This window comes from Cyanistes caeruleus, chromosome 5, assembly GCF_971803275.1.
Source record: "Cyanistes caeruleus chromosome 5, bCyaCae1.hap1.1, whole genome shotgun sequence".
Classification (NCBI taxonomy): domain Eukaryota; kingdom Metazoa; phylum Chordata; class Aves; order Passeriformes; family Paridae; genus Cyanistes; species Cyanistes caeruleus.
Genome location: NC_141705.1, coordinates 12,919,376 through 12,931,467, shown reverse-complemented (window position 1 = coordinate 12,931,467; position 12,092 = coordinate 12,919,376). Strand labels below are relative to the sequence as shown.

The window sequence follows — 12,092 nt, the reverse complement described above, 5'->3', positions numbered from 1 at the left end:
TGCAAAACATTTTCAGAATGTTTTTCTTTTCAAAATTTTTCTTTTCTTTCTTTTCAAATGTTTCTTTCTTTTCAAAATTTTTCTTTCCCTCACAACTGTTTGGCTTCAAAATCCTCTTATCTGAACATATCCTCTTTACAGATCTGCAAATGTGAAACAAAATTTCAGGGTATATATCTATATAGTTATTTGTCTTAGGAAGATAAATACTTTGATAGGTTTTCTGTTCATTGTTATATTATTTATCTCAGGATATACATCTACCCTATGCTGAGGAAAGTTAGGCTATGAAAAATCCCTTGAAAATAAGATCATGACCCTTCTCTGGACATTGTCTCTGAATTTTGACTTAGATACCAAGAGCTCCCTTGCAGACTGCTTTGTTTACTCTGCACAGCACAGGGTTCCTGGCCATAGCAAAAGAAAATTGTGCACCCAAAAGATCACACAAATGAAGTTGCTGGAGCTTGTCCACTGTAATTTTTACTTGCACTGCCATGCAGTCCGAAAATGAGAAGATTTTAATGGGGATTATGGTCCAAGTACAGTGATTAAATGTTTGCAAGCAACATTATTTACCAGACTTTAGCACTGTAGCGAATTTTTTTGGAAAATCTAGGTCAGCATCCTATTAACGCAACCTACAAACACCACAAGCACTGGAAATGGTGCAATGGGCACTCCCAAATCTGGTGTTTGGACAAACCAATGCTCTGCTCAAAGTGTACAGCCTAAAATATCAGATTCCTTCTCAATGCTGTGTTAATGCCTTTCCTTTATTTAAAAGAAAAAAAGAAAAAAAGAAAAAAAAAGAAAAATATATCCTAATACTTGTACAACTTCAATTACTAGCAAATCACATTCTATCCAGTGGAACCTCACCACACTTAATGACCTAATTATTTTAAATTTGGACTAAATTGTTTGATGTCTGCCATCCTTCCTGATTTCACAAAACCCAATGTATGAGGAGTTAAGTGATCAGAGTCCCTACTTAAGGAAAACCCATTTGACTGGAAAAGAAAAGAAGGGAGAGGAGCTGGTTCTAGTAAAATTGATCTATGAATTTTCAGCAAAATTGGAAATTGATGTTTTTAATAGCTTTGCAAAGACAATATCCAAGACCTTGGGATTATATATAATAGAAAGGAGAGTTTAGCAGTCCTAGGACTTGTCTTTAGTGAGGCTTCTTGCAGAGAGAAAGAAGTCTGCAAAAGAAAACCTATTCCTAGGATTGATCACTCCTTCCAACAAACCTCCTTCAACAGGCAAGAAAACAGAACAGATGCTTTGTTTTTCTACAATTCTTCCCTAATCACTGAACAAACTGAGTGCCATTTTTTAATGATGTGCTTATAGTAATATTCTGCAATAACTAGGCAAGATGCCAGTTGGAAAATCACAACAAATATGTCCTTAATCCCTCCACAGTCGCCCTCTTGGCCAGAGCCCTAATGAGTCTGGACTGCTGTGTTGCAGGAAGAAATGCTCAGCTACATGAATGGCTCCACTGCTCCTTATATACCTGGGGATTTAAAAAGTTGGTAAACTTAATGTTGTACTGAAAGGGAGAGGTGGATGTTTTCTTGTCAAATTACAAGTGGATTATATCTCTTTATGAGTGGGGTTTTTTTGCCCCTGAACTGTGAAAATCTGGAAAAATACATTGATCATAAAAAGGTTTCATCTAATCACAGATCTTATTAAGACAGTGTGAATGACAGGAGGTTACTGTGAACTGAAAGAGCATAGCTTTGCTCTCAGCACATTTTCCATTAAAAATGTCATATGAGATGCAGAGAGAGTCACAGGATAATCCATAGGGAATATACTTGTTGTAAAAGCACACCAACGACCAGAAAAACCTGAATCTGGGAATAAAATATACAGCATCTGCAAATGGGGATAGGCTTTTAAAGTCTGTTCAAGTATGTACAGTCCCCAAAGCACCAACTTGCTTTTTGCAGCTTCTGCAGAGCTTGATGTACCGTTGCAGAACAGAGCTGTTGGGAGGCAGCCATGCTGAGTGTACTGCAGAGTGTGCCCCTGTCAGCCATGGAAAAGCTAAAGTTACCAACAAAAACAGTGCAAATGAAACAATGATTCTATTCTGTTTCCAATTCCAAAGACTACTGTTTTGTACTAAATAAATTTGGTTACACTTTCTTCACAGAAGTAATTTCCTGAAATGGGAGAAAATATATTTGGAAGATGATTGAAGGAATGGGAAAATCATGAGAGAAACCTGGAGTTAGGATCACAAGTTTCATCAAAATGTCTAGGGAAGGCTTATTAGCCTCAATAAAGAAAAAGAGGCGTTTTGAGAAAATCCATGGGAAAATCCTCCTCACGTAGTCAATTTCAGAGAGTGTGTGTCCCTGGGACAAAAGCAGGGGCAGAAACACCTCAGTTACCTGCACGTTTACCCAAGGTCTGGTTCTAGGCTCTGTGGGATGGGCTTCTGCAGGAGAGGAAACACATCTTGCTCTGCAGTTTGCTTGCCAAGTCACAACACAAGCTTTACAACAGGCAAGTGTTTAAAACCTGTGACATATGGAGGTGGAAAAAACAGCCAGAAGTTAACAGCTTCTGCTGCCTGCTTCCAAACATGTGTACTGTCCAGTCCCTGGGTTAGCTTTGTAAGCACCACGGCCTCTGGTGACCATGCCACACTTTCTTGCAGGGTTCATCCATGGCTGGCTTTGTATGAAGATACTAAAAGCTTTATAGTTTTAGAGGTTGTGATGTGTTTTTGGTACTTGTATGGAAGTGAACAGAAGCTGATGTTATCCCAGCACTGCTTGCTTCCCCAGGAGGGGTCTCGGTCCCTGGTAAGAGGGAGCAAAAATTTGAATGCAGAGTCTGACAGCAAACAGTTCAACTCTACCTGTGTTTCTCCTTGATCCAGGGATCTGCCAGTGCTTACACACTCCTTCTGTGGCTACCAGGCTACCTGCCAGCATGCTGAGACGTGCCCTTATTGCAGAATATGGCTGTTGTGGAAGGAGTTGGCCTTAGGCATGTCCAGGTGATACAGAAAAATAGGTATTGGTTTCTCTAGAGTGTGTTGGGTCTTGTACAGAGGCTGTTGGCTTGGAAAGAAGGATTCTGAAGGGCAAACTAAGCAATGATTTTCCTGTAGGAAAATCAGATAGTGGGACTATCCGAGCTGTTGCACATTTTTGAGTTCAGTCCAGAACTAGATTAAATTGCTGAGTTGCTGCTCTCTACCATGCGCTTGTAGAGACACTTGAGTGAAACCACTGTGGGCAGAATGGCTCATCTAAAGGATTAGTAGGGTTAGCACACGATGACTTAATCTTCAAGAGGGAATTACAAAGCCTGATAGGCACATTCCTTGAACATACACATAAAATTGAAACATTTCCAAACAAATTTCCAAACAAAATTTCCAAACAAAAATGGAAAGAAGAGTTTATTTTTATTACTCTTTTATTTCTTCCCCCTGTACCTCTCCGGGGGTCAGATTTTCCTACCCTTATTCTATGACTCAAAGGGACAGTCGAATTTTCTACAGCTAAAATCAGACTAGCAGTTTAAACCAAAAAAGGTGACTCCACAATGAAGAAAAAACCTTTTCCTGTCCATCCTCTGTTGCCCTGAAAATCAGTCCTTTTGATATTGTTTTCATAATCTCTAGCTACTTTCCCAGGAAAGTAACTATAAACATGATTATACATTCCATTAAAGATATGCCTTTTGATGGACGTCTCTCACAGCCAGTGTGGTTGGGAAGGTGCTAACCTGACTATCCAATCCCTGGTTGTTGTTGAAAATCTATATATACTGAAAGAACAGAATAAATGTTCTTTTTATTTCATCACACTTCGAGCTGTGTCTGTGTGAATCATTTCATGTCCAACAGTGACAATCCTCAACACTCTTTTTGCTTTGAATTAATCTTATTATTCACTTATCTGCATAACAGTTGTCAAACCTGTTGATTTGTATCATCAGGATGTCAAGTAGAGGAGCTGTGATTGTGGTGTAAACACCCAGTTATGGAAGATGGGGCTTTTATAAACCATGGTGAGACCAAGTCACCAGGGTTGGCAGTGCTGCAGATGAATGGTCAACAAATACTATTCTGGGGAGAGAGGAATTACTTTCACTGGGGGCAGGAGGGGATTCTCTGAGGTAACAGCAGCTACTTCCATAGTGGATGATGCTTTCTACTCTTGGCACCAAAGAGCTGTCGGCTGTGAAGGTCTCATGTGCTGTATATTCTGAAGACATCCATGACTGGAATTCCTGTCTGGAAGTTCAATTAATCCAGCTAGCTCAACTATATGGGTTATATCTCAAAAACTCTGAAATGTTAGTAGGCTTTCTGAGCCTCTGGCTCGGAATTTACATTCTCACAACACAGAAATACTATTAAAAACAAATTACTAATTTCATCAAACAAATTGTTTATAGTATAGAAAAATTCCAGTAGTAGAAACTTATATTGTCGAAGCATGCAGACACAACAGGGTTTGCATTGCTATGGAAACAAAGGTTATGCTGGGAAAAACAACTTGCAAGTGACTGTGAAAAGTAAGTTTATAAGAATGACACCTTTCAGCTTGATCTTGAAAGACATATTGCAACACAAGCATCTTGGATTAGAAGATTGTTTTTATTTAGTTTTCCACAGAGACATCTTTATTTCACCTCTATTCTCACAAATCTGACATCAAAAACTATCAAGAGATATATATGAGCTATACAGGCAGAGAAATCTGCCAGTACAGCATTACTCTCCTTTTATCAAACATTCTAAGGAAAACAAATATGGTCCCTTCCATGCCCATCTAATAAAAGAAAAACAGCTAAGTCAAGAGAGAATGTATATATGAGTCCAGTTATTCATAAAAGAGTATAAATAAAAAATCTAGTTTCTGATGTTTAAACAAAACATACTTTTATATTTGGCTAAGCTAAAATACCGTACCTTGCCAAACGAAAAACTGCTTCCTAATAGTAGGTTCCCTAGCAGCTCAGTAGGTATGCAAGGCATGCAATTCATTTCCTGCCAAGGCAGAGAAAAATGGGTAGGTCTGAGATTATACTGCTAGTGTGCTTGAAAAAGATCACAGTTGTTAATATTATAGACTGCATATACATATTTTGACTTTTGGTCTCCTTGAAACTTTCCCAGGTATAAGTTTTTTGGTTTAACTGTCTTTTAGCTCTCAGTGATGGAGTGTTCAATGGGAGGTGAAATAGGAATTTCCAGAGCATTACAGTCATCAGTGAGGAACACCAGGTCCTGGAGAAACAAAAACAAAAACAAAATTTAAAACAAAAACAAAAACAAACAAACAAATAAAAAAAAAAGAAAAAGAAGGCTAAAATTTATAAGGAGGAAGGCAGAAGATAGCACAGCGAGAAGCTTGATCCAGTTTTGGTGGTCAGGGGACAGTGTGGAGACAGGCAGGGCTAAAAGCAGGGACTCTGTCCCTGTTGATGCATCCTGACTTACCCTTCTGCAGTAGGAGATCAAGATGGTGTACAGGCTCCGGGCCTTTTCCTTCAGCTCACTCACTTCAACCACTCTGTCACATCCAGGGTAGGCCACAAAATCACGGAGTTTTGCCAGCACACAGTAATTCTGCAAAGCACGCAAAATTGGTCTGCGTAACCCTGCACAAATACAGATTTATGTTTCTCGTCCACCACTTCCAAAATTCTTACTGCTTTGTGGGAACCTTGAATTTCTGCTTCTATGTACATGTAATCTATGCAACCCTTAGTCAGGCAAATTAATCATCAATATTTCATAACAAAGGTGTTTGGTCCAAATAAGTGCTTGAAAAAATGCATATACACAGTGTTAGTCTGCCAGCTTATATCTCACAAACTTTAGGAGGCAGCAGCAGCCATACAATCAAATCTGCTTCTGTAGTAGGTGTAGTATTCTACAGAATATGTGCACTGTCTCACTTTTTAGAGAGCACTTGATTTAGTAGAAGATCTGACAAACTTGATTCCTCTGCTCCTGTACAATAGGAGAAACTGTACCAGTCCTGATTTTTCAAAGTAATTTTTACCTCAGATTTTGTGTCATCAAAATAATCACAGACAACATGAAATTCACAACATCCTTGTGAAGCAGTTTTTACTTTAAACCCAGGGAAACTGAGGCACTGTACTCATATTTCTTGGTCCCTGACATGATGTGAGACACTGGAAGCTCTGGAACTGGGATCTAGAGTGTCCTGAATCACAGGACTTGGTGCAGTTGTTTATGGAAAATGTGTCAGAAATTTGTTTTGCCTGATATTTTCTATTTATTATTTACTCTGTTGAACACTGGAAAAGGAAGAAAAACATATCAAATATCCCACTGCAGAACACTACGACACTAACTGTGTGTGCAGGTTATTTTTTCTTAGCTGAGAAACAACTCTTGCCTTTTTTTCTCAGTATCACACTTCCACATCCTCAGGCAGACTTTTTTTATTTTTTAATAAGTAGCTATTTAAGAGAAAAAGCCAACAAGGTATTCCTGCATTGTTTTTTGTTAAAACAACATGCCCAAAACCACTCAGGATATAAAATGAAGTAGATTTATTAAGTGAGGGAAGTTAATTCTACATTTCTTCTTTTACACTATTATTCAAAGTTTTGTTGCACTTATTTAATTTCTGAGAAGGCTGTCACAGCAAACTAATGGTGTGCATATGGTAATAAGTTAAAAATACTGATTTCCCAATTCTAAAAATTATAATCAAGTAAAAATCTCAGAAAGTCCATAGGGATTTTAATAACATAATAACATTCAAACTGAGAATTTTTTTTGTCACTCATCTACCTAGTTAATTTAACTTTTAAAAATCCTTTAAAATCACTCCTCTGGGGTATAATATTAAGAGTTATTCTCACTTTTCATTAGCTGCTTTTACTGTACCACAGTAAGAAAGAATTGTGGAAACTTACGTGGATGTCCAAGTACAGCCTGGGCAACATCTCCACACACGAGTCCTGCGGGAAAGAGGAAAGACTCGTTGCAGTTTTGTTTTTAGAGAAATCTGCGTCACAAGTGGCAACCTGCAGTGTCTGTGCAGGAGCAGTTTTCAGGGGGACTCACCACGGTTTTGGAGGTCTGCAGCTCCTTGAAGGACTCTGTGATTTCCTTGCTCAGAGACAACACCCTCGAGTAGCATGTTGGAGGGGCTGCACTGGCTAGCAGGGCAGCAGAGAGCACAGCAACCAGGAGCAGCAGCATCTTCATCATGGGGACTTTGTCCAGAAGAGGAGGAAGGGAGGGAAAAAATCACTCCCTCTGCTTAGGTAGGTACTGCTGAGCACCAATGAGTAAGCTGGACAAAACAGCCCTCAATTAAATAGTCTCCTGCATAACAGGAAGAAAAGTCTGGGGGTGGTCCGAGCAGCAGCTTACTGCCGGCTTAAATTTCCTGCCAACCTATAAGGCAGAGCTGCAAGAGCTTTCCTGCCCGGAGCAGCGAAAGAGGGAATGAGGGTAACAAAAACAAACACCACTGGCTCTTTTCATTCCAGAAAGAAAACAACCTAGTGAGCATCTCAAACAAAAGGAATATGTGTAAGAAGAAGTTCTCATAGGCTGCAGATAGAGAGAAATGCTTCCAAAAAGCAAAGTTCCCCAGCACAGGAAGGACATGGACCTGCTGCAGTGAGTCCAGAGGAGGCATCAAGTTGATTTAAGGGATGGAGCACCTCTCCTATGAGGAAAGGCTGACAGAATTGGCATTGCTCTACCTGGAGAAGAGAAAACCTCAGGATGACCTAACTGCATCCTTCCAGTACTTGAAGGAAGCCTACAAGAAAGACAGAGAGGAACCTTTTGCAAGGGCATGTAGTGACACAACAAAGGGGATGGCTTACAACTGAAAGAGAGTAGGTTTAGACTAGATATTAGGAAGAAATTATTTCCTGTGAGGTTGGTGAGGCACTGGAACAGGCTGCCTCTAGAATTTATGGATGCCCCACCTGCAGAAGTGGCTGGGTTGGATTGTACTCTGAGCAACCTGTTCTAGTGGAGGGTGTTCCCCACCCATGACAGTGTGGCTGGAACGAGATGATTTTTGTAATTCTATGATTCTATTATTCACAATTTGTCAATCAAAACAATAGTGCTTGTGATGGCTGCTTGGGGAGACCTATGTATTTACATATTCATAGTCTCAAACAAAGTGAATACATCTCTATATGGCTGTGATAAATGTATAAAAATTATTTTGCTTTCTGGGTTGAATTTATGAGGCTCTGCTCTATTGTTAGATGCCAGATGGAGCTGAGAAATCCAGATGCTGGGATGCAGGCCTGAAGCTGAACATATGTTGTACTATATGTTAATTGTCCTGTAAAATCGAGGTACCCTTGAAGGAAGAACTGGTTATTTTGAAAGTTATGCCCCACCCCCCCAAATTTTTAAATTCAGATTTTAGTAAGATATTGACTGAAATGATAAAGTATCTGATGAAGTACTGCAGTCCTTGGCATTGTAGTATGCCAGGAAGATTCATCTGAAGGTGGGAAAACTACTTTTGGAGAAAAATACATCCTCTGGATGTTGCAGAGAACTCTGAATTAAATCCACCAAAACAGCTGGGGGAAATAGGAGCACAGGGCTGTATACTGCTGTGTTGTTATGCATTTCTTTGCCTTCATAAAGAACATTTGGTTTAGTAACATCATGTGCTCCTGAATGTTAAAGTGGTAGATCCTTGGAGAGGAAAGAAAAGTTGTGAATCTGGGTTGAGGGAATTTTAGGACTGGTCTTGGACTGCTGGATCCTCTTTTCAGGAAGAGTTGGCCAGACAAGTCAGTTAAGAGGCCAGAGGGAGATAAGAAGCCTTTGGAGAGGGCCCCAAGCAGCCACATCATGGATCTGCACACAGTTACCTGGTGCACATCCAGGGGAAGGATCCTACTGACTGTGAGTCTTGCTGGTAACGAAACAGACTCTTAATCATCATCTCATTGCTGTAAAGAATAGCTGCAGGTAGGAGTGAGATACTATCCTTCTATCACATTCATGGTTGGCAAGCTGATAAAATGTAGTTGCTCTGCCAGAACAGCAGTTTTCTGAACAGCTTAAATGGTCTCCCAGTACTAGAAGTCAGCAAACCAGCTGCTGCCAAGGATGACTTAGGAAAGCAAAGGCTGGATCTAGGTTTCACCAATACAAATTCATCAATACAAATTCATCAAATTTTTTAAAAAAAACCAAAACAACAAAACAAAAAACCCAAAACAAACAAAAAGCCAATCAAAGAAACACCCCAAGTAGCTATTTTGTGAAGGGGAAAAATTGCTGAGACAATTTGCTGTGAGGTTTTTGCTCAACTACCCTCAGAAATGGTAGGGGTTTTTTCCCCTGAAAAACACGAAGTACTGGAGTTTAATTTCCTCATTCACATCTTTTCCCTTGGCCAGATTTAATTGCACAGTTGACACTGACCCAAATGAGTATTTTCCAATATCCAGAATCTCATCAGCACTACTGCCTATCTCAGCATGTAGAATCTGCAACTCAGTTAAACAAAGACAAATACTTTCTTCTTAGTTATTTCTATTTGTATACCATCAGCAAGATTATCTTTGATCTCTGAGTACATTCAATTTATGAGTCCAGGTATGAGTAAATAATTTTTTTTTTTCTCTAAGAAGCTTAGTGGTGACTTCAGGAGAACTTGCAAGTGACACAAGGCACTGGGAGTCCTTTCAGTCTAAGGCACTTGGCACAACTGTGAACCAGATACACAGATACCAAAGCCCTTAGAACTCCAGAATCTTTTCAGTGACTGTTTTTATCCATCCATTTATGCAAAGCCACTTATTAATTCTGGTGCATTCCTTGCCCTGGGCAGAGAAGGTCTTTAACAGGGAAACACAAGCTGTTCTTCACAAAGGCTAATAGCCTCTTAGAGGCAATATTCAAAATGGACCTTGAAATAGAATTTAGAGCTACAGGAGGGGAAGGGGATCAAAATATATTATAGTCAAAACTTTCCTAAGGATTGCCTGTATGGAGAAGTAGCTATTTACAGCCTTTCCAGCCTGTGGGACAGTGCTCAGGCTGGCACTGGGAGGGAGCACAGCGGGAGTCAGTCAGTGCCACCGTACTTGTTACGACCACCACGCTGTGGATACCTCCAGCACAAACACATCTTTACCACGCTCGTCCACTCAGTGAGCATGGGCCCTCAAGGACTCAGGACCACTCTCACACTTCTGCAGTAACTCTTTGAGGCTGGTGATGTCATTACATTTCTGAGTGCTCTTCACAGTGCATTTATTTACTCTTATATGAGGAATATTCCATAGCAAAAGCAGACACAAGGGCTGAGAAGAAACTTAGAAGCCTACAATGACATAACTGTGTATATATTTTTATATTGAAAAAAAAAAAGACTATGTTGTCTTTTTGTTTCTAATTTACTGAAAACTCAAACAAGAATATTTTTCTAAAAGTCTAAGGACTCACTATGCAGCCAGAAATTCCTCCCATGTTTGAACAATCTACCAGGGTGTCCACCAACTTTTGACAAAAGCACTTGCAAGTTGCTGATTTCTTAATATCAAAATCCACTTGTTTAATGCAAATATTTATTTTAAAATAGTTGGGGGCTGTCATGAGACACCTCTGGGCTGGTTCTTCAGTGCTGTTTCCTCATGATAATTAAGCAAAAGTCCTTTTTGCTTACTCAGTGGTACAGGCTTCTTTTTTCTTCCCTGTTATTGTTATTTTACAAAATTTACATATATATTGAGGAAACTAATGCTACTGCTCAATAGCCTGTTCTTACATAAAATAGTTATAGAAGCAGGTAAAGCCATCTGGGTCAGAAAAAGAAATTAGATGTTCTGAAATCTGTCAGTCTTGCTAGCACAAACCTGGCACTGGGAGGTTTCCCTGAGGGAAAATATATGGAAATGGGGAGTCCTGTGATCCAGGACAGACATGACAGAGGGACAGGAATAATTTCCATGTGCTGCCTCAGACCAGTGATCAAATCATTTGCACTGTCTGTGCTGACCAGCCCTCCCTGCAGGCAGTGCCAACCCACCTTTGGAGCAGAGCAGGGGCTTGAGCAGCAGCATCCTGCACCCAGAGGGCACACGGGGCTCTGGACGATGGCAGAGCCCGGCACAGCTCAGAGATGTCCACACAAGTGTCTGTCACTGCTGTGCAGGCACAGCCTGGCTTGTCTCTGTCTTGGCTGCTGTCTCCATAATGGGGATAATGGTATTTCCCACAGGCACTGTGGGAACTCAGCCATCAACACCAGGGAGACAGGAGATTATGCGGTTTAGCCTTGTCAGGGATACTCTTTTTCAGTGACTGCAAGGTGTATTGATTCAAGTAATGCAGGATTTAGAGGCTTAAGGCTTCACTGCCTTTCTAAGAAAAAGGCAATTTTAGTTTGGAGTAACTTGCAGACCTCTCCAGTGAAGTAAGTGGTGCTCTCAGCCTGGCTCCCTCTCTGGCCATGGGCATAGGCAGAGCTGCCTTGTCCCAGTAATACACAAGTGCCTTGTCTGGACCCTGCCTGGGCTTTGAGACCACTCCTGTGTGTCAGGTTTAGAGCAGCAGTATTTCAAGTTATTCACACTTTCCTGCTGTGCTTTGCCTTCCATCCTCCCCTCTCTCTCTCTCTCTCTCTCTCTCTCTCTCTCTCTCTCTCTCTCACATGCAAATGTGGCAGACAGCTCCAGGTCTTATCTTTGCTGGTCAGCTTCCCACACTCCCTGATTACCCTCGTGATGAAAAATTATGTCAGCCACCAAGGAGTGTACTGGAGGTGATATAAATAAATGTATTCATCTACCAAATTTGCCCCTGATACAAGCCCTCTGGGGAATTCTAATGCTAAAAAATGCAAGGTCTAAGCTCTCTGCTGTCCCTCCAAGGAGCTCTTGTCTACACTGTGGTTAATATGCAAGGAGATGAGGGACTGTATTTTTTAGGACTGGTATTCCAGCACCTTTCAGAACAATTATGTCACTGAAAGAAAAATTGATGAGACTGGAAGTGCAGCTCTGTATAATAATCCAATCCAAGCCAAACAAGAATCCAAAGAGACTTTGCTGTACTGCCT

The 12,092-nt window shown here is 40.5% G+C and overlaps 1 protein-coding gene across 2 annotated transcripts; it reads right to left on the bottom strand.

The window, feature by feature from the left end:
- Nucleotides 1–4,623: 4,623 nt before the first annotated feature.
- Nucleotides 4,624–7,433, bottom strand: CYTL1 (cytokine like 1). Of its 2 annotated transcripts, none has more exons than XM_023925755.2 (4): nt 7,097–7,433; nt 6,946–6,990; nt 5,489–5,617; nt 4,624–5,275 (listed from the first exon to the last, which is right to left on the bottom strand). In XM_023925755.2, the coding sequence occupies exons 1-4, from the start codon at nt 7,241–7,243 to the stop codon at nt 5,192–5,194; spliced, it is 405 nt and encodes a 134-aa protein (XP_023781523.2). In that variant the 5' UTR covers nt 7,244–7,433; the 3' UTR covers nt 4,624–5,191. The 2 variants fall into 2 exon arrangements, with proteins under 2 accessions (XP_023781523.2, XP_023781524.2); XM_023925756.2 differs by having other exon boundaries at nt 7,100–7,389.
- Between the last annotated feature and the right edge of the window lie 4,659 nt (nt 7,434–12,092).